Source organism: Natrix helvetica (genome assembly GCF_964273705.1).
Source record: "Natrix helvetica genome assembly, chromosome: Z".
Lineage (NCBI taxonomy): Eukaryota > Metazoa > Chordata > Lepidosauria > Squamata > Natricidae > Natrix > Natrix helvetica.
In genome coordinates, this window is record NC_138554.1 from 60,489,426 (window position 1) to 60,510,353 (window position 20,928).

The 20,928-nt window shown below is 42.2% G+C and overlaps 1 protein-coding gene across 2 annotated transcripts in view; it reads left to right on the top strand.

Annotated features, from left to right (window-relative positions):
* EPHA5 (EPH receptor A5) overlaps positions 1–20,928 on the top strand; it is a 227,446-nt gene that overhangs the window by 170,444 nt on the left and 36,074 nt on the right. For both annotated transcript variants that reach the window (XM_081970085.1, XM_081970086.1), the window contains exons 6-7: positions 8,528–8,652; positions 11,782–11,941. In XM_081970085.1, coding sequence (XP_081826211.1) covers positions 8,528–8,652; positions 11,782–11,941 — 285 coding nt within the window. The remainder of the gene's footprint in view (positions 1–8,527; positions 8,653–11,781; positions 11,942–20,928) is intronic.

The window sequence follows — 20,928 nt, forward strand, 5'->3', positions numbered from 1 at the left end:
GGCCCCAAGACTGAGCAGACTTCCGTGGAGGGGGGGTTTCGCCCTTCCATATTCACTTCCCTTCTTCTGAAAGCACAAAAGATAGCGGAGCTGGAATTGGCTCAGGCCGCTCAGGCAGGACCTTCCACTCCAGTGACCTCAGCTGCCTAATGTTCTCCGAACCAGTAGTCCAAAAGGAGGTAATTCCTTCCCCTAAACTATTTTTGGGCATTGTCCAGCAACAATGGTCCTCTCCCGGGTCAGACCCCTTCCCAATCTCTCAAGATGAGGTTCTTTAATGTGGGTCCTGAACTAACTAAGCTGCTTGAGGTTCCCTCCATAGATGCTCCAGTAGTGACCCTCTCCTCGCCCAAGGCACTGAAGCTTGAGGACAGGAGGTCTGAGCATATTTTGATCAAGGGCCGCCTGGGCCATCAAGGCCTCAACGGCTTCTTCCTTTTTCAACAGAGCTGCTCTTTTGTGATTAACCCAACTGCAGGAACGACTCCCTAATTCTGATTCCAGGGCCCATCAAGACCTGAATAAAATTAAGGCGGCCCTACAGTTCTCGGCAGATGCCTCCTTATATGCAGCAGATTTGCATCCAAGGCTATAGCTTCCTTTATCTCAACTAGGAGGATGCTTTGGCTACACTAGTGGCAGGTGGACGCTAAGCACAAATAGTGCTTAGCTTCCATTCCATTTCCTAGGGATAAGCTTTTGGGGGCCCTGTAGAACGAATGCTTATTGAGTCCAAGGATAAAAGGAAAATCCTCCCCTTCCAATTTTGCAAGTCAGAACCTAGGTCCTCTCCCTACCAGCGTAGGCAGCCCTTTCGAGGTGGGGACGGGGGATATGGGTTCTCCTGTCCAGCTCACCACTATTCCAATAGACAGAGTCAGCATCAGGACAGGTCAGGCAGGGGAGGACAGCGTTATCAGCCTAAACGACCATATAGAGCAGTGCTTCTCAATTATTTTCTGTCATGCCCCCCCTAGGAAGAAGAAAACATTTCGCGCCCCCCGCACGACTGTAAATAGTATCATTTGTCTATAAAATTGTTATATGTACACCTCTGCATAACACTGTATCCTTATTAACGTATAAGAGAATAAAAAAAGAAAGAAATGTGGATCAATTTACAACAAAGAATAGCTTTATTAATTGTAGCAGAAAAGATTTAAAGGAGCACAGGATTTAAGGAACACAATATTAAAAAAAACTTTAACCTGCAAAACAAAAATATATAAAATAATTTGAGCTGATTTTTTAATCAGAGGTGATGTCTGGATCTAATAACCGTTAGAGAAAGAATAGCTTGTTCCAGTCCACCAACCCTCTAATGAAGGTGTTCAGAAAGATAGGATGGGTAGTCCTACCAGGCATCGGGCTGCGAGAAGTTATATAGGAAGGTCACCAGATCTAGCCCTGGGCTCTGCTCTTATGGCTTTCAGTGTCAAGTGAAAATGAACTCATGAATCACAAAGTTGTAGTAGCTGCTAGTAGCTGCTCTTAGATCTGGGGCAGGCAAGGTCTCTTTTTTCGCCTTTTGCCCCAAACGGCTTCCCCGCCCGTCTTGCCTTCAACCGAGCGGTGCTCGACTCCTTGAATCGGACGAGGATCGCGTCCCGCATCCCCGCCCCCCTTTATGGAGCCTCGCGCCCCACTATTTGAGAAACACTGATATAGAGGAACAGGTTCCAATCGTCCCTTCCACCATCAAAAAATGACTGCCAGGACAACCTTTCCATCAATGGCCGATTGGCCTTCTTTGCCGACCGGTGGGAGGAGGTCACGATGGACGCCTGGGTCAGGGAGACGGTGAAACATGGCCTCTCCCTAGAATTTTTCTCCTACCCCTTGAGGTGTTTCCTCCTTTGCCCTGTCTTGCAGGACAGAGGAAAGAGACGTCTCGTGGACCAGGCCATCCAGCACCTGCTGGACATTCGGCCATTCAACTGGTCTCAGAAGATCAGCGGGGACAGGAGTTCTACTCCCTTCTGTTCATTGTCCCCAAGGCCTCAGGGAGTTGGAGAGCAATTCTGGACCTGAAAGCCTTGAACCGTCACATTGTCTACTGACAGCCCAAGATGCACTCCCTCCTGATCATCTTGGAGGGTGTCTGGACAGATGACTACCTGACCTCGGTGGACCTTACAGAGGCCTATCTCCATGTCTCAATTCACCTGAACCACCGGCAGTTCCTGTGATTCTGCTATCGGGGAAGACATCTTCCATATCAGGCTCTCCCCTTTGGCCTATCCTCAGCCCTGAGGGTATTTACCAAGATCCTGCCGGCAATCGCAGCTCATCTGAGAGCCCACCCAATCAGAATCTTGTGCTACCTGGACGACATCCTCCTGTTGTCCAGGTACCCCAGACAGGCTCGCGAGATCTGGAGGTAAAACACTCCAGAACCTGAAGGAATATGGCTTCTCTATCAACCTTGGGAAGAGCCATCTGACACCAACAATACGACTTCTCCATCCAGGGGCAGTCATAGATATAGTCCAATGCAGGGTCTTCCTTTCCAGGGAACGTCAGATCAGTTTATGGGACCTAGTCAGGCATGTCAGAGCACATCATCGAGCCCAGCTGATTGTACTCTCTCAGCTCCTGGGCATGATAGTGTCTTGCTTCTCCATCATCCCATGGGCCAGACTCCACAGCAGGCTTCTACAATGGCTCCTGCTGCCACACCATAAAGATGACACCAGTTGCTCAACCAAGTCGATTTGCATTCCCTCCAGAAGTCCTAAAATCCCTAGTGTGGTGGGATTCTACGGTTCTAAAACAAGGATCATTATTCCGAGAACCTCCAAGAATCATGATCACCACTGATGCCAGGCTGTCAGGGTGAGGCACACACCTGAGATCGGAAATGGCCCAGGGACTTTGGTCTCAGACGGAACAGCGCCATACCATCAATTGGTTAGAGCTTCAAGCGATTCGGTGGTCCTCCTCCACCTACAGGAAGCGGTTGTCAACAGGCATGTCTTAATCCTAATGGACAATATCCATGTGAATCGCCAGGGGGGGACGCGATCCAAGCTTCTAATGCAGGAAACCATGCACCTGGGTCGCTGGGCAGAGATAAATCTCTTATCAATCCGGGCTGAACACATCTCCGCCAAAGCCAATACCACAGCTAATTGGCTCAGTTGAACTCACCTGGACCAGTCGGAATGGGCTCTCCATCCTCACCTGTTCCAATCACTGGTCAGACGCTTCAACCAACCCACAGTTAACCTTTTTGCCAGCAGGGATAACAGGAAGGGACCTCGCTTCTTCACCAGGTATGCGACCCCGGGGGCAGAGGGTGTGGATGCACTCAGATGCCCTTGGCCCCAAATGCCTGCTTTATGCCTTTCCCCCCTCCCCCTCATTCAGAGGGTCATTCAGAAGATGCTGGAGGAAGAGGCAGAGATAATTCTTGTAGCCCTCTTTTGGCCACATGGCCCCTGGTTCACAGATGTCAAGGCTCTCTCAGTGACTCCCCCATGGCATCTCCTTGCTCAAGCCTTGTCTCTAACACAAGGATCCTTCACCCATCCAGACCCCCAGTGGATCAAATTGACCGCTTGGCAGCTGAGCAGTGCACCATGACATCGAAGGGTCTGTCCCCAGCAGTCATTTGGACCATTCAGGCGTCCAGGCAAGACTCCACCAATCGCATATACGATGCCACTTGGAAAGCCTTCTGCAGTTGGTGCCACTCCAGGGACATCGCTCCATCTCTAGCTCTTACACCACAGGTATTGGAGTTCCTACAGGGGGTCCTGGATTTAGGGTTAGTACCCAACACGCTCAGGCAACAGGTAGCGGCCCTCTTGTCAGTATTATGCTGTGGGGCGCCCACGTCATTGACACATGACCTTCTCATTAAAAGGTTTCTAAGGGGAGCCACCAACCTTTGCCCTCCTGTGGTGCATTGATTTCCGGCCTGGGATCTTCCCATGGTAGTCCAAGCACTCACAGAACCACCATTTGAACCTCTGAGGCAGACATCCTTTCGTTACCTGTCATTCAAGGTGGTCTTCCTGATAGCCATCACTTCGGCCAGGAGGGTGTTGGAGCTGGCTGCCCAATCTATCAGACAAGACTTGTGTGTTTTTCACACAGATAGAGTGGTCCTGAGGCTTGCAAAAGCTTACTCTGTACAATCACAGAATCCTCCAGCTGCCCATTCCACATGAAGCACAGCGACTTCAGTGGCCTGGGCTACCCAGGCCTCTCTGGAGGAGATGTGCAGAAGTGCCACATAGACTTCACCTTCTCCCTTTATTCATCATCACAAAATTGATCAGTATGCTTCGACTGAGGCTACATTCGGAAGGTGAGTGCTATAATGGGTTGCAGAGACTCGGCTTCATCTGGCCCAGTCATCTTCATCCCACCCGTCATGAGGAGACAGCTTTGGTATGTCCCATACATGGATGCTGTCTTCACCAACCATGGAGAATGGGCGTTGGCTTATGTGAGATGCCCTTTCTCAGGACAGGTGGAGACAGCATCCAGCCCTGCCCTAATGTTCTTTTCCTTTGCCCAGTCCAGTTTCAGTTGGAGAGATTGCATCATTCAGTTTAGAGTTTCACATGTCAGTCTGTTATAGTCTTCGTCAAAAAGCTGGGTATGGCTGAAGGAGAAGGCAAGTCTTAAAGATATCAGACTCAGTCCTATTGGTGAGTGTATGAATATTACCCATGCATGGATGCTGTCCCCACCTGTCCTGAGAAAGGGCGTCTCAGGTAAGCCAATGCCCATTCTGTTTCCACACATTATTTTAGCCTGATTGAGTGTGTGTGTGTGTGTGTGTGTTCTTAGAAATATGTGTGTGTGTGTGTGCGTGCGTGTGTGTGCGCGTGCTTAGAAATATTCTCCATGCTAGGCAATCCCTGCAAGTTTGATAAGCATTCTAATATCTCATCCATATCATTTAGAAAACTATTGAACAGCACTAGGCCCAGAGCAAAGCCCTGTGTCAACCCACTGGAGATGTCTCTCTAGTAGATTTGATACATTTATAGCTATTTTTTGAGTGCAATCTTAGAGCTGACTGTGAATCCACTATATTGCGTTGTCAAGCCTGTACTTCTCTATTATTAAAAATGCTATAAGAGACTTGTTTGTGTTTTGTGTTGCAATGCAATGCTAAACTAGAAATTGAAGCTAATCCAAAATGCAGTGGTGATGCCCTTACTAGCTAATCCAAAATGCAATGGTGATGCAAACAATAATGTTATGTTTTTATTTTATTGACTACATTGGCTCATAGTTCATTTCCAGAATCAATTTAACATAAACTTTTAAACTTTAAATAAGCACTGTAATAGTCAAAGGACTGCTGAGCTTTTTAAATGGCTGCCTGTGTATTAACATTTTCAACAGAGATTGCTCCTGCTATAATTGGAGGAATTATAACTGACACCAGAGGAAAAGATTTACTCAGCAATAGCATCTTAATGTGGGACATTTCCATTAATTGTGTGTGTGTGCGCGCACGCACACACACACACACTGTGTTTCCCTGAAAATAAGACAGGGTCTTATTTTCTTTTGACCCCCCAAATAAGAGATTGGCCTTATTTTCAGGGAGGTCTTATTATTTTTCAGGTACAGGAAGCAGCAAGCCCACCAGCCCCACCCTCTCCATCCCATGACCTGCTTGCCTGTGGCCACAATGACCCAAGTTCTCCTTGTATCCTGGCCTTCGCCTGCCCTGCTTGCTGGCCGCGGAACAGCTGACTGTGCTGCTCTGGCCTCACGGGGGGGTCTTCCTGGCAGAACGAACACATACACATACACACACAGACACACACGCCCTCCAAGGCAGCCATATCCCTTCACTAATTTGCTTTCCAGCTCCATTCTCCGCTCCACGTGCAGGACAAGGAAAGTAGACTGTGTGTCTATGGTAAAAAAAATACCAGAAAATACCTTCCAAGTTCTCGGAAAAAAAAAAAAAAAGATATCACGAAGTTGGAAGTCGTCCCACAAACTACTTTTCTTGCCCTGCACGTGGCAGTGGAGAATGGAGCAGGAAAGCAGGTTAGGGGAGGGATGTGGCTGCCTGGAGATCTCTCTCACACACACCCACATGCCATCCTTTCCTTGGGAACTCTGCACAGACGCAGAGAAGGCTTCGGATAGAGCATTTGGAGGATGTGCGTCTGCACTGAGATCCCAAGGAAAGAACAATTGCCAGGAAAAGGGGGTGGGATTTTGCCTCTTATCCTGTTCTGAGTCTGTGCTGAGCTTCAGAACAGGGTTAGAGAAATATATATATACATACATACATACATACATACATACATACCTACCTACCTACCTACCTACCTACATACATACATACATACATACATACACACACACACACACACACACACACACACACACACACACATACATACATTGTATTGTTTCAATAATAGGGGAAGGTGCTTAAAGTTTTTTTATCCTTTTAAGCTTCTATACTATTCTTATATATATTTTAATTTCATCAATGATGCTACTCCTTTCTATTGTGATGCTTTAATGTTCTTGTTTTATTATTCTGATTGGCTTTTGTAATTCCTTTAATTCATGGAATATTTTCCATGTAACAATGACCTTTAAAATGTAACTTTCATAGCTATATTTTTTTCCTGTGATCAGGTTGCATGGCTTCCATTTCATGCTTTTAAATGGAATGGTTGCAGACTTTGTTTGACTGCAAAGATTGTATTACATTTTGTTTGACAAGGAAAGCTAGAAGGTTTAGATTTTATTCAGAATTTTGTAATTTAAATATATAGAAGATGCAAAGTAGCTATGATTACATACCAAAACCTCAAAAATCAATTGTACATACTTAATTGGTCCTTATCTTGCAGTTATAGTATATAACATGTCTTTTTAGAAAGATGGCAAAAGGGTATAGTTTCTACCCTTCTGAAGTACTCAAGGTATATAGTTACCCTTTCCTTTTAATGTCATTCCATTCTCTCCATCCAGCATTATCTCCACTAAACATGTAAGCAATTTAGATCATTAAAAATTTAGATTAGTGAAAAGAAAACCACATGATAGTTAAAAAGCTTGGAAAGAACCATAGACTTTTAATGATCAAATATAGCTAAAATCAAGATGATTAAAAACCTTTAATAACAATATTAATGTTGTTGATCCAGTGTCACATCCAAGGTTTTTCATTCTACTCTTTTGCTTTAGCTCTTGTATTCTGTATCATAATTTTCTAAAACTGTTTCACTTCTACAAAATAGGAATTAGGGATCACATTATTTGGGAGATGAGTGGCATATAAATTAAATAAATAAATAAAATTAGTAACAAAATTTTCTAATTGTAGAAAATTCAACTGAAATTAAGTTTAGTAAAAACCATCCAATCAAAAACTATCAATTATCTCTTTTCTACTAGAATAAATACTTTGTATCTTGTCATACTTGTGAAGAATCAGTTATTAAAATTATGGCAAAATATTTGATATAGCATCTGATTTAGATTTAATGAGAAATCAGGGTTTTGTACTGTATACATTTTTTTTCAAGATACCTTCATTTTCTAAAAATGCTAAAAATGACAGATACCAGTTTGGTCATCTTCATTTGAAGATGCTACGAGTTTCCTTAATTCCAGTTTCTCAGGTTACCACATTGCGTTTTAAAAATGAATTTCCATTTCCTCACGATTTGAAAGATGAGCAAAGGAGTGATAAATGGAAGTGTGCAAACTTGAAACGTACACAAAAACTTTTACATTATGGAAAGCATGGTACTTCATGGCTTTGAATATGTTCAAATATGAAAAGAGTTCACTCAACCAATTCCAACTTCATGAGATCTTTTTCTTTCTCAAGAAGTTGGAATTAATTGAGTGAATTTTTTTTAGTCCCACAACTTTTTGTTTCCCTGGAAACGCAATGGAGAAACACGATGAAGCTCGGCTGGGGCGATGGTGTGCATGCATACAGAGAGGGCTCTGTGTATCACCTCTGGCACGCTTTCCATAGGTTCACCAACATAGCCATAGAGCATGCATTTTAAAGAACCCAAGACTGGAAATTTCAGATTTTTCTTGTAATGATATTTTCTGATTACCTCATGTCCTCTAAACTCACTATCGCTAAAAGGAATAAAGAAACCCGTAATAAAAAACGAATAGCTGCTACCTAAAATAGTAACATTCATTTCTTAAATTATTGGATTCTTTGAAAGCTATTCACCCTCAGTTTTGATTAATAAAATTACTGGAATTTGGCCTTGGTGGGCAGAGACAGAGAATTGGGCCTAGATCTGATCTACAAAAGTTGCTCTTATTAGGAAACCAGTCACACTTTAGTTAAGAGTGGAAATTATTAAGTCTCCTGTAAGTGATGATAGTTATCCAGCTCCTAACTTATTTTTGCTCAGAAATAAGAAACAATCTACAACAGAAAGATGATCCAGGTTTACAAGTTTTTAAAACTTTTCAAAATAATTGCTTTTATTTCCCATTTGATCAAACAATAGTTTTGATTTTCTTTTTGATTTCTTGTTTCATATGACAGCACCATCTCCAATCACGAATGTGAAAAAAGGGAAGGTCACCAAAAATAGCATTTCATTCTCCTGGCAGGAACCAGATCGACCCAATGGCATCATTCTGGAATACGAAATCAAATATTTTGAAAAGGTGTGATAGTCTGTTTCCAACATCATATGGATTTTGATTTCTCTACTTTTCTGTCCTTTTGGAATAATTTATATTTAAAAGTATTGACATCATTTCTTATTTTAAGTTACTGCTAAATACTGTATTGGATTATGAATTTTTAACATTTATGTTTATGCATGCATAGACATATTTTCATTAATACATTACTTGTCTCAAACAAAAAACATTTTAGTTTTCCTATTAGTTTCATTTCCAATCATATTGCATTAAAATAAAGATGATGTATACTACAAATACTCAAAAGTCACTATACTTCAAAGGGGCATCCTCCAAGAATTGGAGTTTAATTACTGAGATTAGATGAGCATGAGAATATTGCCAGAAAGTCATGTACATTTAAAATAGTTAACAAAAATGACTAAAATCCCTGTAAAATAAAACAATGCCACATAATGAAATGGCAGGGTGCCTTAGTAAAGAAAAATGCTAGTAGTGTTTTGTTGGCAAAGAAGCTTCAAACTAAGAATTGTTGACTTCATAGTTCTGTTTTTTAATGATGCTCTTTTTCCATTTTTATTATTTTGGGAACTATTTTGGTTAAATGTTTAAGTTTCAAAATGCCAGGACAATACAAAGAGAAAATCCACAAAAATTGTTGCTCTATGCAACTCTGAGTGTTTTTACTTTCCCAACTAACAATTCCAAATTTCAATTTGACTGAAAATGATGGGGCCTTTGCTTTATAGATTCCTAAACTGTGTCCCACATGACTAAGCTGTAATTCTCAAATTTCATAAAGCAAATATTAAGTTAATCCTACCTGGTTGCCCATTGGTTCATAGTACACAAAAGCATCACTAATAGCACAGGCAGCTGAAAAGAACAAGTAAAGACAGTTTTATAAATTGCTGCCTATTAACTATTAACAAGCAGGGACATTTTATACTGTTCACCAAAATGCAGTGCTTTTGTGCCAATTATATCTATTGACTGGGGAAAAATATTTCAAAACCTTTCTTGAAAGAGGTATACAGACCATTAAGATTCAATTCAAACTCACCAATTTGATTCAAAACAATGCAGTTTGTCTTGACATGTAAATCATCATGGCATCTTCTAGAATTATCTCATCATCGTTGTGCCAAAATAATAGAGATGAGGAAAGGTTTCCTATCGCTTTAGTGATAACTGGATAATGTGAAGACAAAGTGTGTCAGTAATGGGAACGTGGCCACATAATTTTTTTTTCAATTTGATCTGATAATAATAAATGTTTACTGCAGCTTTAGTCCAGAAAACATTGTATAGAAACATATTCCCTTAAATAAGGCTAAATACATTCTCTTAATAAGACTAAAAAGCAAGTAGAAAATACAATAAAATTAAATAACAATAAACATAATATAATAGCAATAATGCAAATATCAGTGGCGATCACCAAATTGCCACTAATATTCAGGCTTAGGTAGAATTAATAGAAAAAAATAAAGTGGCAAAATCAGACAACATGGAAAGATATATCATAGTCCTGAGTGAATAAAAGGAATGACAGATAAGAGTTGTGCTCTCTACTAGAGCAGTTCTTTAAAATAGGATCTATATATGTTTTCTAAGATCCTGCAGGTGGCTTACAAATTCCATAGAGCCATCCTCACATGGGCATAAACATTGCTGAAGAGAAATGTTTTTTATGCCATCCAAATAGAACTGTGGAGGGTAGTGTATCCAAGCTTGTCAAGGCAAAGGTTTAATGAAAAGTCAGAATTGGAATTGAGGCAATGGCATCTGCCTATTTGAGAAAAATCATGAAATGTGTGGTTGCATACTAGGCTTATATTGGTTTGGAAATTGATATCCCAGGTATGCTGCTTAAGATGATACTTGGCAACTTTTGAACTAGAGAACTTGACAGATGTTCTCGAAAAAGAAAACTAATGATGAGTTTGCTGTTAACTCTTGTTAGACTGGTTGATTTAAAATTTAAAATTTAAAATCAACCAGTAAAGCCAAATATAAAGGGGGGGGGGGCGATAATCAGAAAGTAATGAGATAATACCAGGCTTTGAAACCCACAAAATCAAACCTGACTCTTATACGGGAGCATTTTTTTTTTCATATCTTAGAATTGCAACAGTAAACTTAGAATGGACAGCTTTTATAGGATTTTAAAGATTTTAAAATGCAAATCATGATGAAATTGAGAGATAACCATAGGTAATTTGATTTGAAAATTCATTTAGAAGTAGTAATTTGATCAACTTTCAACCTTATTATTTTGTAAAGAATTTTTTGTTTAAACATATGATATGTTTTAAAGATAAAGGCAATTACTTAAAATATTTAAGTATACTACATTATTAAACTTTATTATGCTTAGTGTTATATTTGATATCCTGAAGTTATTACTTTTTACGAAACTCAAATATAATAATAATAATGATGTATTAAAATTTAATGACAAATTTTATCATAGGGCTTCATTTAAAAGAAGTTAGATTCAAATCTCATTAAAATTCTTACAATAAATAATATAAAATTGGAAATAAAATTAGTTTCATCAGATAGGTCTCTACCTTTTAAAATTTCCATGTTATATCTGCATTAAAAGTAGTTTTACAGTAATATTTTTCATTAAAACTATTACATGAATAGTTCTCATGCTGTGAATACCAAAAGGCACATACATCCCTTTAATAATAACTTTAACAGTAAACATAAAACTGAGTTTTGTGTGTTCCTTCTGATATATAAGCTATGCAGGAGAGTTTGAGTTCCCTTATTTGCAGAGCTGTGGAACAAGCTATAAGTTCCTTTTTTCCACACAAGTTTCTCTTTTCTTACTATTAAAATGTATTGCATATGAATCAAAATGAATGCTAGATTAGGTTAATAGAATATGAAGCTAGGTTGTAAAGTTCAATACAAGGTTATTATTATAAGCTTAAACTTAGATGCAGATATAAATCTATATCAACTTTAATAGTTAAGAAAGGGAAGGATGTAAACCCAAGCCCAATTCCTAGGTGATAAATTATATCATCATAGACAAAAATATTAGCAAGAATCAGACCCAAGGGTTGTACTTGCTATTTATGAAATTTATTCTTTTATATATGTGTGTTCATGTATGTTGTTGCACCAAAAAAGGATCAGGAGACCAGTTATACCATCATCAAATCCAAGCAGACAAGAATTACAGCAGATGGCTTGAAACCAGCTTCAGCATACGTTTTCCAGATTCGTGCTCGCACCTCGGCAGGTTATGGTGGCTTCAGTCGAAGATTTGAGTTTAAAACGAGCCCAGTGTGTAAGTCATTTTCATTACTGACTACCCAGGTCTTTATTTGTGATTTTTGAGAAAATCATCAGCTGATCAATATTTTTGCAGGATCATTTTAACCTTACCATAGTCTTCCCACTTTAGGCCACCAGGCTTAATTTTCTTCAGACTTATCAGTGACATGAGTTAAGTAATCTAATTTCTTCAAAACTATGCCATATACAAAACTTGCTGATTATCAAAAATGTAGTATAGAAAACTTATATAAAAGCTGAATATAAAAGATCATCCAAAATTATCGTTATTATATTAATAGGTTGATCCCAAAGCTGAAGAAAGCGTAAGCCATGAGTAAGGTTTGAGTAGTCTGTACAATTGAGGACAAAAGCAACTTGGGCTTTTCCATATTTAACATGGCAAAACGTGAGTGCAGACTTGTCAAGTCCCAACAGACAATTTTATTTCTCTGGTAATAATGTGGTTAACATCTGTGGCAAGAAAGGTTGTAAAATGGAGTAAAACTTATTTAATAATTGTCTTCCTAGCTACAGAAAAATGTTGGGCTCAATTATGGTCATTAGTCGTGGACTGTCTGTGTGTAGAATACAAAATTCAGGAATCCCATAGTTAAATAGGGGGAGGGGATGTACATGTCAGAAAAAATGTCAGAATATACACCTTTGTTCCATGCATTGATCCAGAACATACTTCTTCTAGGCACAGATGTTCTGGGGTAGGAGGCAACAGGGAAAAAGACAGAACCAGAACAGTGCAATGTATAGTGCATAGAACAGGGCAATAAAGAAGGGGAAGGTAGGGGAAGATCCTGGAAGGATCAGTGAAAGAAGTGAGAAGGCCAGTAGGCTTATGCTGGGTTTAAATTTAAGGATGGTAGAAACAATAGTGAAAAGAAGAAGATACTGAAATCATGGCCCACCTGGAATCCCTAGGCAGAGAATAAACATATTTTTCATTTTGTGCATACTTCTAATTCCTTAGTTGCAAGATGGCCAAGACTCTTGAGTTCAGAAAGATTATACATGGATTTCTCCTAAATAATCTCCCAACTTCGAGGTGTCAAATCATGTTTCATTGACTGTCAAAACAGAGAGAATGGATAGTTTCTTCCAAATATATAATATCCAAATTTTCAGCTTCCATTAAAATGTGCATAGATTTCCTACCTTTTCAAGAACTCTTCCTTTTGCATAAAAATAGATGCAAAGAAGGAATTAAATAGTTCCGCTTACTCCCTGCTGCACTTCTTACCATCTTCTCTCATTAATGGACCGACCATTTCTTTAATATTCTTCTTGCCCCTTATATATTAAAATAAACCTTTTTTGTTGTTGTTTTGGTCCTAGTTCATTCTGAGCCTTAGTCTTCCTGACTCCATTGTTGTAGATTTTAGCTATTTGCTTGTATTTTGCTCTAGTTAAATGCCCCTGTTTCCATTTTATTATACAGCTAGTTCTCAAGTTACAACACTGACTGTTTATAGTTAAAAAATCACCACCCCAAAAATACTTATGACACAATTGCAAAGTTACAGCTCATCCCCATCCCATCAGCAATTCCTCACCTTTAGAAGATCTGCAGAGTCAGGACCACGTGGCAGAAAAGTGGCTGTCTTTTTATATACCCTTGTATCCCTTTTGAAAAAAGTTTTGGTGTGTAGAATGCAGGGGCATGAGATTGTGCCCCAAAGGCTTCCATTCTCCACACCAAAAGCTTTTGCAAAGGGGCAGAGGCCTGAATGAGTGCAAGATCACACACCCAAAGGCTTCCATCCTCTTTGCAAAAGGCTTTTGGCATGGAGAACGAAGGCCTGTAGGGGCACGAGATTGTGCCCCCAAGGTCTTCCGTTCTCTGCACCAACATTTTTTGCAAAGGTTATGGAGCCTGAAGGAATGTCGGATCACATGCCCGAGAGCTTCTGTTTCCTTTGCAAAAGTTTTTGGCCCAGAAAACGGAGGCAAAAGGCTTTTGGCACAGAGAACAGACTAAGGGTGAAATTCAACAAGTTCTGACAGGTTCTGGAGAACCCATAGTGGAAATTTTGAGTAGTTCAGAAAACTGGCATATACCACTTCTAGTTGGCCCCAGAGTGAGGTGGGAATGGAGATTTTGCAGTATCCTTCCCCTGCCATGCCCGCCAAGCCACACCCACAGAACCGGTAGTAAAAAAAATTGAATTTCATCACTGGAACAGATCCCTTCCTAGTCTCTCATTTTGTTTACATCATCTCCCTTAAAATCCAAAACACTCGTCTGACATTGTCCTGCATTATGGTAAATTCAAGTTGGACATGGTTACTCTTCTCCAAAGTTCCTACAACTTCCACTACCTCAACTATTTCATCTCTATAAATAAGAGTTAATCCATAGAGCCAATGATTTACTTCTAAAATCTTCTGCTCCCTCATTGGATATTGATCTGGAAATATAAATGAGTTCACAATCTGTGCTTCTAACTCTTTGGCTATCCTTCCTAGTTGTTCATAGTCCATTAAAATAGTTCCAGAATCTCAATGTCATTTGTCCCAACATGAAAAAGGAGAAAGGAATAGTGATTCTCTCTCTCTCATCTTTAATCTTTGCACCTAAAAGGCAATATATTTTCCTTAAGAATTTGTCTGGTTCCTTTAAGTAGTGAATCTCCAGTTACTAACGTGCTCTTTTTCCTTTGAGGAAATCTAAGCTACTTTGCTTCTTATTACTGATACATTTAACAAAGATTTTTCTTCAGATGTCTCCATGCTTCCTTCCTAGGGGAGGATATGAAATCAATTCCTCAGTTTCAGAGAGAGCAGGAGTTGCCTTCTCTGTTTTTTCTGTTTTTAGTGTAATATGCTGCCATCACCCTTGCCCTTTTCATCTTCTTCACTGTGTTCTGTTCAAATACAGACTTCTGGATCATCTTCATCATGTTCACCATTAAAACTCACAGTGTTGATTGTGGAAGTGTCTGCAATTTTAGGGGCTTGCCGTTTACTTTTTCCACAAGTAATTTGCCCAGTTTACACTTATGACAAGTGTAATTTGAGTCCTCCATAGGTAGGAATGAAAACATTGCACACACTTTGCATATAAAAAAGTGGTCCAAGTTGTGGGCCATATAGTAATAAGACTAGAGGGCTGGCTTCAAAAAACTTAGTGACTGCGGGTATGTATTGACCTCCTCTGGAATGATGAAATCTAAAATAGCTGCTATATGTCTATGTGCATATTGAAACAATCTTGATTTTTGGGACAATATAATTGGGCAGTAGGTTCTTTATGTGAGAAGGAATAGGAGGTAAAGCCCAAAAGTTTATAATAATTCAAATTCAGGAATTTCTTTTTAAAATGTGATTTTTCTGAATTTTTAGACATAAAAACATTTATAAATATTGTTCCACCAATACAGCTTGGGGGGAAAAAACAGAGGATGATGGCTCAGCAATTGTCAGTTATGCCAGTTTTTCAAATCATATTACCTTAACGTTATTACCTATTATCCTGATAACCAAATGGAATGAGGGGATTAAATAAATAGTAGTAGCAGTGCAATTTATTAAGAACAGGAGACATTTGTGATGTACATATTCTATAAAGTAAGCAAGAATGTGAATCTTCTTTTTACTTCCTTCTGGGTGGGTTAGGACCCTTCCTACCTTTTGTGACTTATCTGCATTGCTTGATTGCTCTGTCACTAGAATAGGCAGATAACCATTTTGTAAGGTAGAAATAGAAGATGTCACCTTTTATTAATCCCCAATTCATTATCAAATTGCCTGCAGGAAAAAAAGTTTCAAATTTAATCCCTGATTATTCCAGGCAGGGCTGTAAAAAGTTCAATTTGAAATGCTAGAAAATAGCTGCCATTTCTAAAATATGTCATGTTGTCAATTTTATAAAGATGGTATTGCCAAAAATATTCAAGGCACTGTTAAGATGAATGTATTTCTCATGAAGCATGGCATTAAACAATGAAATATGCAATAACCACAATACCAGACTGTATCACTGCACAAACTGTACAACCATTTTTATACTGAAGCATCACTTCTCTAGAAAATCCCTGCAAATACCAAGGGGTTCCGAGTTGGAATTACATGGGATATGAATTCCATCTTCGTGAGTCTATAAATGACATCATGTTTTCGTAAGGAGACAAGAGAAAGCTTGTATGTTTCCTCAGTGTTTCAGAAGTTGATTTACGGTCCTTTGTGGACTTATTGGTTAGCATTGTTATTTTCAACTAAAGTATTGTCACTTAATCTCAGCAGAATGGGATTACAGATTTCTTTCATGTTTCTATTTAAAAGATTGAGGAAGATCTCCAACTTTAGTTCCTGGAGTGAAAGTCCATTGCATTCTAACATTGTTAGAGGAGATGGCACGTATATATTCTTTATTTTTGATTCTGTTTAATTTCATATATTTACTATATTTTAATCTATTGAATAAGAACATTCTTTCAGTAGTTTAAAATTTTTAAATGAAGAAAAAATACAACAAAACACATAAATAACATAAGAGAAGTACAAAAATCATGTCATTTATTTAAAAAATGACTCATTGTTTTATTTTTAATACAAAGTTATATATTAAGAAAACAGCTACTACAAAAAGCAATCGTGTTTTTGTATACTATGCCCCGTTAATGCAGTATTCTTAGTATATATTTCTGTGTCTTGATGTCATAAATGATGGGCTTTTAGTATTGCACCAATAGTTGCCATTATACAGTGAGAAAGGGAGGATATGTAGTGTAACTTATAATGTTTAGTGTCAGTTGTGTTCCATGATGTCGTTTTGTATTTTAGTTATACAGAACAAATATAAAGCAATGTTATATAAAGACCCTTACTATTTAATGCATGCAACAATTGAATTAAGTTGTAGAATAAATGAATCTTTTCTGAGAACTTCAATTACAGACATTTCCACAATGGTGTGGAAGCTTATAAAAGTCATGCAATTGTGCATCATTTAAACTACTGCTCGAGTGGAACCATAGAACACTCCCTTTTCACCCAAATCTTCAGGAAATGCTCTGTGTATTTATTCAATTGCTATTAATATTAGAATTTGTATCTGAAAATAGTAAATCCTCCTCATTGCTAAGCAGTCAAACTTGTAATATTAAAAATGTTGTGAAGGTATCAAACATGCCATGTAATAGACTTTCTCCATGTCATTAGACTGCACTTGTGTTGAAAGGAGAGTCATTAAACAAAATGTGTATATTTTAGAATTCAGAAACTAAAACTTGAGTGGAGTGGGAGACCTCAGCATGGCCAGCTCAACACAGCCAGCTCACCACTGCCAAGTCATCACAGGACAAGTCGACCCAGTCAATTTTCCATGGGGCAACTGGTCATGGGCAACCAGAGGGAGAAGTAGACAGAGCAGGTGGGTAGAGTGCAGAGCAGTGGCAGTGGCAGCAGCAAGGGGCTTCCTACTAGAGCCAGCTGAGTAAGTGAACCAGCCAAGTAAGTGAGCAAGTAGTGGCTGGGCGCTTCTCATTTTCACACAATTCACCGCTGCCATCACTGCTGCCATTGCACGGAACTCCAGGCCATTCAGAGTTCAGGCCATTCGGTGATGGCATTAGTGTTAAGCCATGCAGGGGTGGTGGCAGTGGATGGGATGGGAGGTTGAGAGGTGGTAAAGGACATGTGGGTCCCATTTTCACACACACACACACACACACACCATTGCCAGCACTGCCACAGGTTATTCAGCAGCGATGGCTGTGTTTGGGCCATTTGAGAACAGTGGTGATGTTCAGGCTTTTCAGGGTGGTATTGCTGGTGGGGACAGGTGGAAGCCAGGCATGTTCCATTTCAGACCTCTGGGGTTATTCAGGAGCAGAGTAGATGTGGCAGACAGTGAAAAGGCAGTGACTGACTGTGTCCCACTTCACATTCTTTGCTGTTAAGCAGAGCTTAACACTGCCTAGGGGGTGTGAAAATGGGACTTTTACTCACTGGAGGGAGAGTTGGGTGGGTGGGCAGAGCACAGAGCAAGTTTGGAACAGTTTACTGTAAGTTTGTATCTATTGTGAGCTTAAGGAAGCTGAGGGGCTTTTTATCAAAATGTTTTATTATGTTTTTAGGGGGTTCTAGGAAAGGGAGGGGGGATAACCAGGCCAGGAGGGAAGCCAACGCCAGACGAACAGGTGAGTCTATGAAGGAAGTGAGCGGGGTGAGGGGGGAGAGGGAACAAGTTATTCCAGTAGAGGGTTGTTTTATTACAACGGTCGCGGGGAGGGGGGATGCGAGGACAAGAAAAGATCGCAAGGTCGGTTGGGAGACCGTGGCTGCTGGCTACGCCCGGTCGTTTGTACCAACCCCCGCAGCCTAGGTGGTCGGGAACTACAGAGCCAGGGCCTGAAGCTGATGCTCTGCAATGCAAGGTCCGTGACCAACAAGGCCCCCCTCATTAACGAGCTGATCTCGGAGGGGGAGCTGGACCTTGCAGGGATAACGGAGACCTGGTTGGGTCACGAGGGGGGTTTACCCCTCGTGGAAATGTGCCCACCGGGTTTCCGTGCATTCCATCAGCCTCGGGCCCTGGGTAAGGGTGGTGGGGTGGCGGTAGTTATACGGGATTGTCTGGAGCCGAGGGAGTTCACTGTTCCTCAGATACCCGGGTGTGAGTCGCTGGGTATGAAATGGGGCCCAGGGAGGCAGTGGGGTCTGCTGATTGTATACTTGGCTCCTCGCTATACATCAGCGGCCCTGCCCGAGCTCCTCGAGCTGGTCTCGGAGACGGCGGTTGAGATACCCAAACTTCTGGTTATGGGGGATTTCAACCTGCCGTCGACGGGAGCAGCGTCCGAGGTGGCTCGGGAGTTCATGGCTTCCATGACAGCCATGGGCCTGACCCAACTAATTCAGGGCCCCACACACGAAGGCGGCCACACACTGGACCTTATCTTTGTATCTGAGCAGTGGACGAGTGATCTGGGAATAGGGGATTTAGAGATTACGCCCCTGTCATGGTCAGATCACTCTTGTCTCCGGCTGGACTTCCCTGGCGCTACCCTCCACCGCGAGGAGGCGGAGCCAGTTTGTTCAAGCAGGTACCGCCCCAAGCACTTGATGGAACCGGACAGGTTCCAGACGGAGCTTGGGCCTTTACCTGTAGCCCTGACCCACGCTCGGTCGGAGGACCTAGTCGACGCCTGGAATAGGGCGATGGCGGGGGCCTTGGACCGGGTTGCGCCTCTGCGACCTCTCCTACGGCAACGACCCACCCGGGCTCCCTGGTATACCGAGGAGCTTAGGGTGATGAAGCGCCATAGGAGACGTCTAGAGAGCAGGTGGAGGTCCTCACGCTCCGAATCTGACCGAACACAGGTAAGAGCCTATTTACGGACCTACCTTGTGGCATTGAGAGCGGCCAAACGTAGACATTGTGCCGCTCTCATTGCGTCTGCGGATAACTGCCCTGCCGCCCTGTTTAGGGTGACCCGCTCTCTCCTGTCGCAGGAGACGCGGGAGGCACCCTTGCAGGGAAGAGCAGAGGAGTTTGGGGAATATCTGCAAGACAAAGTCGCTCAGATCCGGAGCGGATGGGCCCCCCTCAGTGGACCGGACGAGCCGACATCAGTGAGTCTTGTGAGCCCACTCTGGGAGGAGTTTGACTCTGTTGCCCCCGAGGATTTAGACGGGTTGCGTGGACGGCTGCGACCCACCACATGTTCAATGGACCCGTGCCCCTCCTGGTTGGTACTGGCATCCTGGGAGGTGACGCGAGGCTGGCTTCTGGGCCTGGTGAACGCCTCATTGAGCGAGGGTTCCTTACCGACTGCCTTGAAAGAGGCGGTGGTGAGGCCCCTGCTCAAGAGGCCTTCACTTGACCCAACGGAGCTAGCTAATTATCGTCCAGTCTCCAACCTCCCCTTTTTAGCGAAGGTTGTTGAGAATGTGGTGGCGCAGCAATTTCCACGTCACCTCGACGAATCCGTATATCTAGACCCACGCCAGTCCGGCTTCCGACCCGGGCACAGCACCGAGACAGCCTTGGTCGCGTTGATGGATGATCTCTGGAGGGCCAGAGATAGAGGTTGCTCCTCTATCCTGGTCCTATTAGACCTCTCAGCGGCTTTTGATACCATCGACCATGGTATCCTACTGCGCCGGCTGGAGGGGATGGGAGTCGGAGGCACCGTTTTACGGTGGTTCGGCTCCTACCTCTCCGGCCGGATGCAATATGTGTTGACTGGGGGGCAGAGGTCAACCCCGAGGCCACTCTCTTGTGGGGTGCCGCAGGGGTCGGTCCTCTCGCCCCTTCTGTTCAACGCATACGTGAAGCCGCTGGGTGAGATCATCCGTGGTTTGGGGGTTGAGTACCATCTGTACGCTGATGATACTCAGTTGTACATCTCAACCCCAAGCCACCCCAACGAGGCTGTCGAAGTGATGTCCCGGTGTTTGGAAGCCGTCGGGTCTGGATGGGGGACAACAGACTCAAACTCAACCCCTCCAAGACTGAGTGGCTGTGGCTACCGGCGCCTCGGTTCAGCCAGTTGATTCCATCACTGGCCATAGGGGGCGAACAATTGCCCCCTGTGGAGCGGGCACGCAATTTGGGCGTCCTCCTAGAAGCCCGGCTGTCAATGGATGATCATGTGGCAGCCGTGGCAAGGGGGGCGTTCCACCAGGTTCGCCTGGTGCGCCAATTGCGCCCCCTTCTGGACCGTGATGCCCTACGCACAGTCACTCATGCACTGGTGATGTCTCGCCTGGACTACTGTAACGCTCTCTACATGGGGCTTCCCTTGGGACGCGCCCGAAGACTGCAGCTAGTCCAGAACGCAGCCGCGCGGGTAGTCATGGGGAGTACTAGGTACTCCCACGTAACACCTCTCCTGCGCGAGCTGCACTGGCTACCTGTGGTCTTTCGGGTGCGTTTCAAGGTTCTGATCACCATCTTTAAAGCGCTCCATGGCATAGGGCCTAGTTACCTGCGGGATCGCATCCTACCACATACATTCCTGCGGCCAATCCGCTCTCACA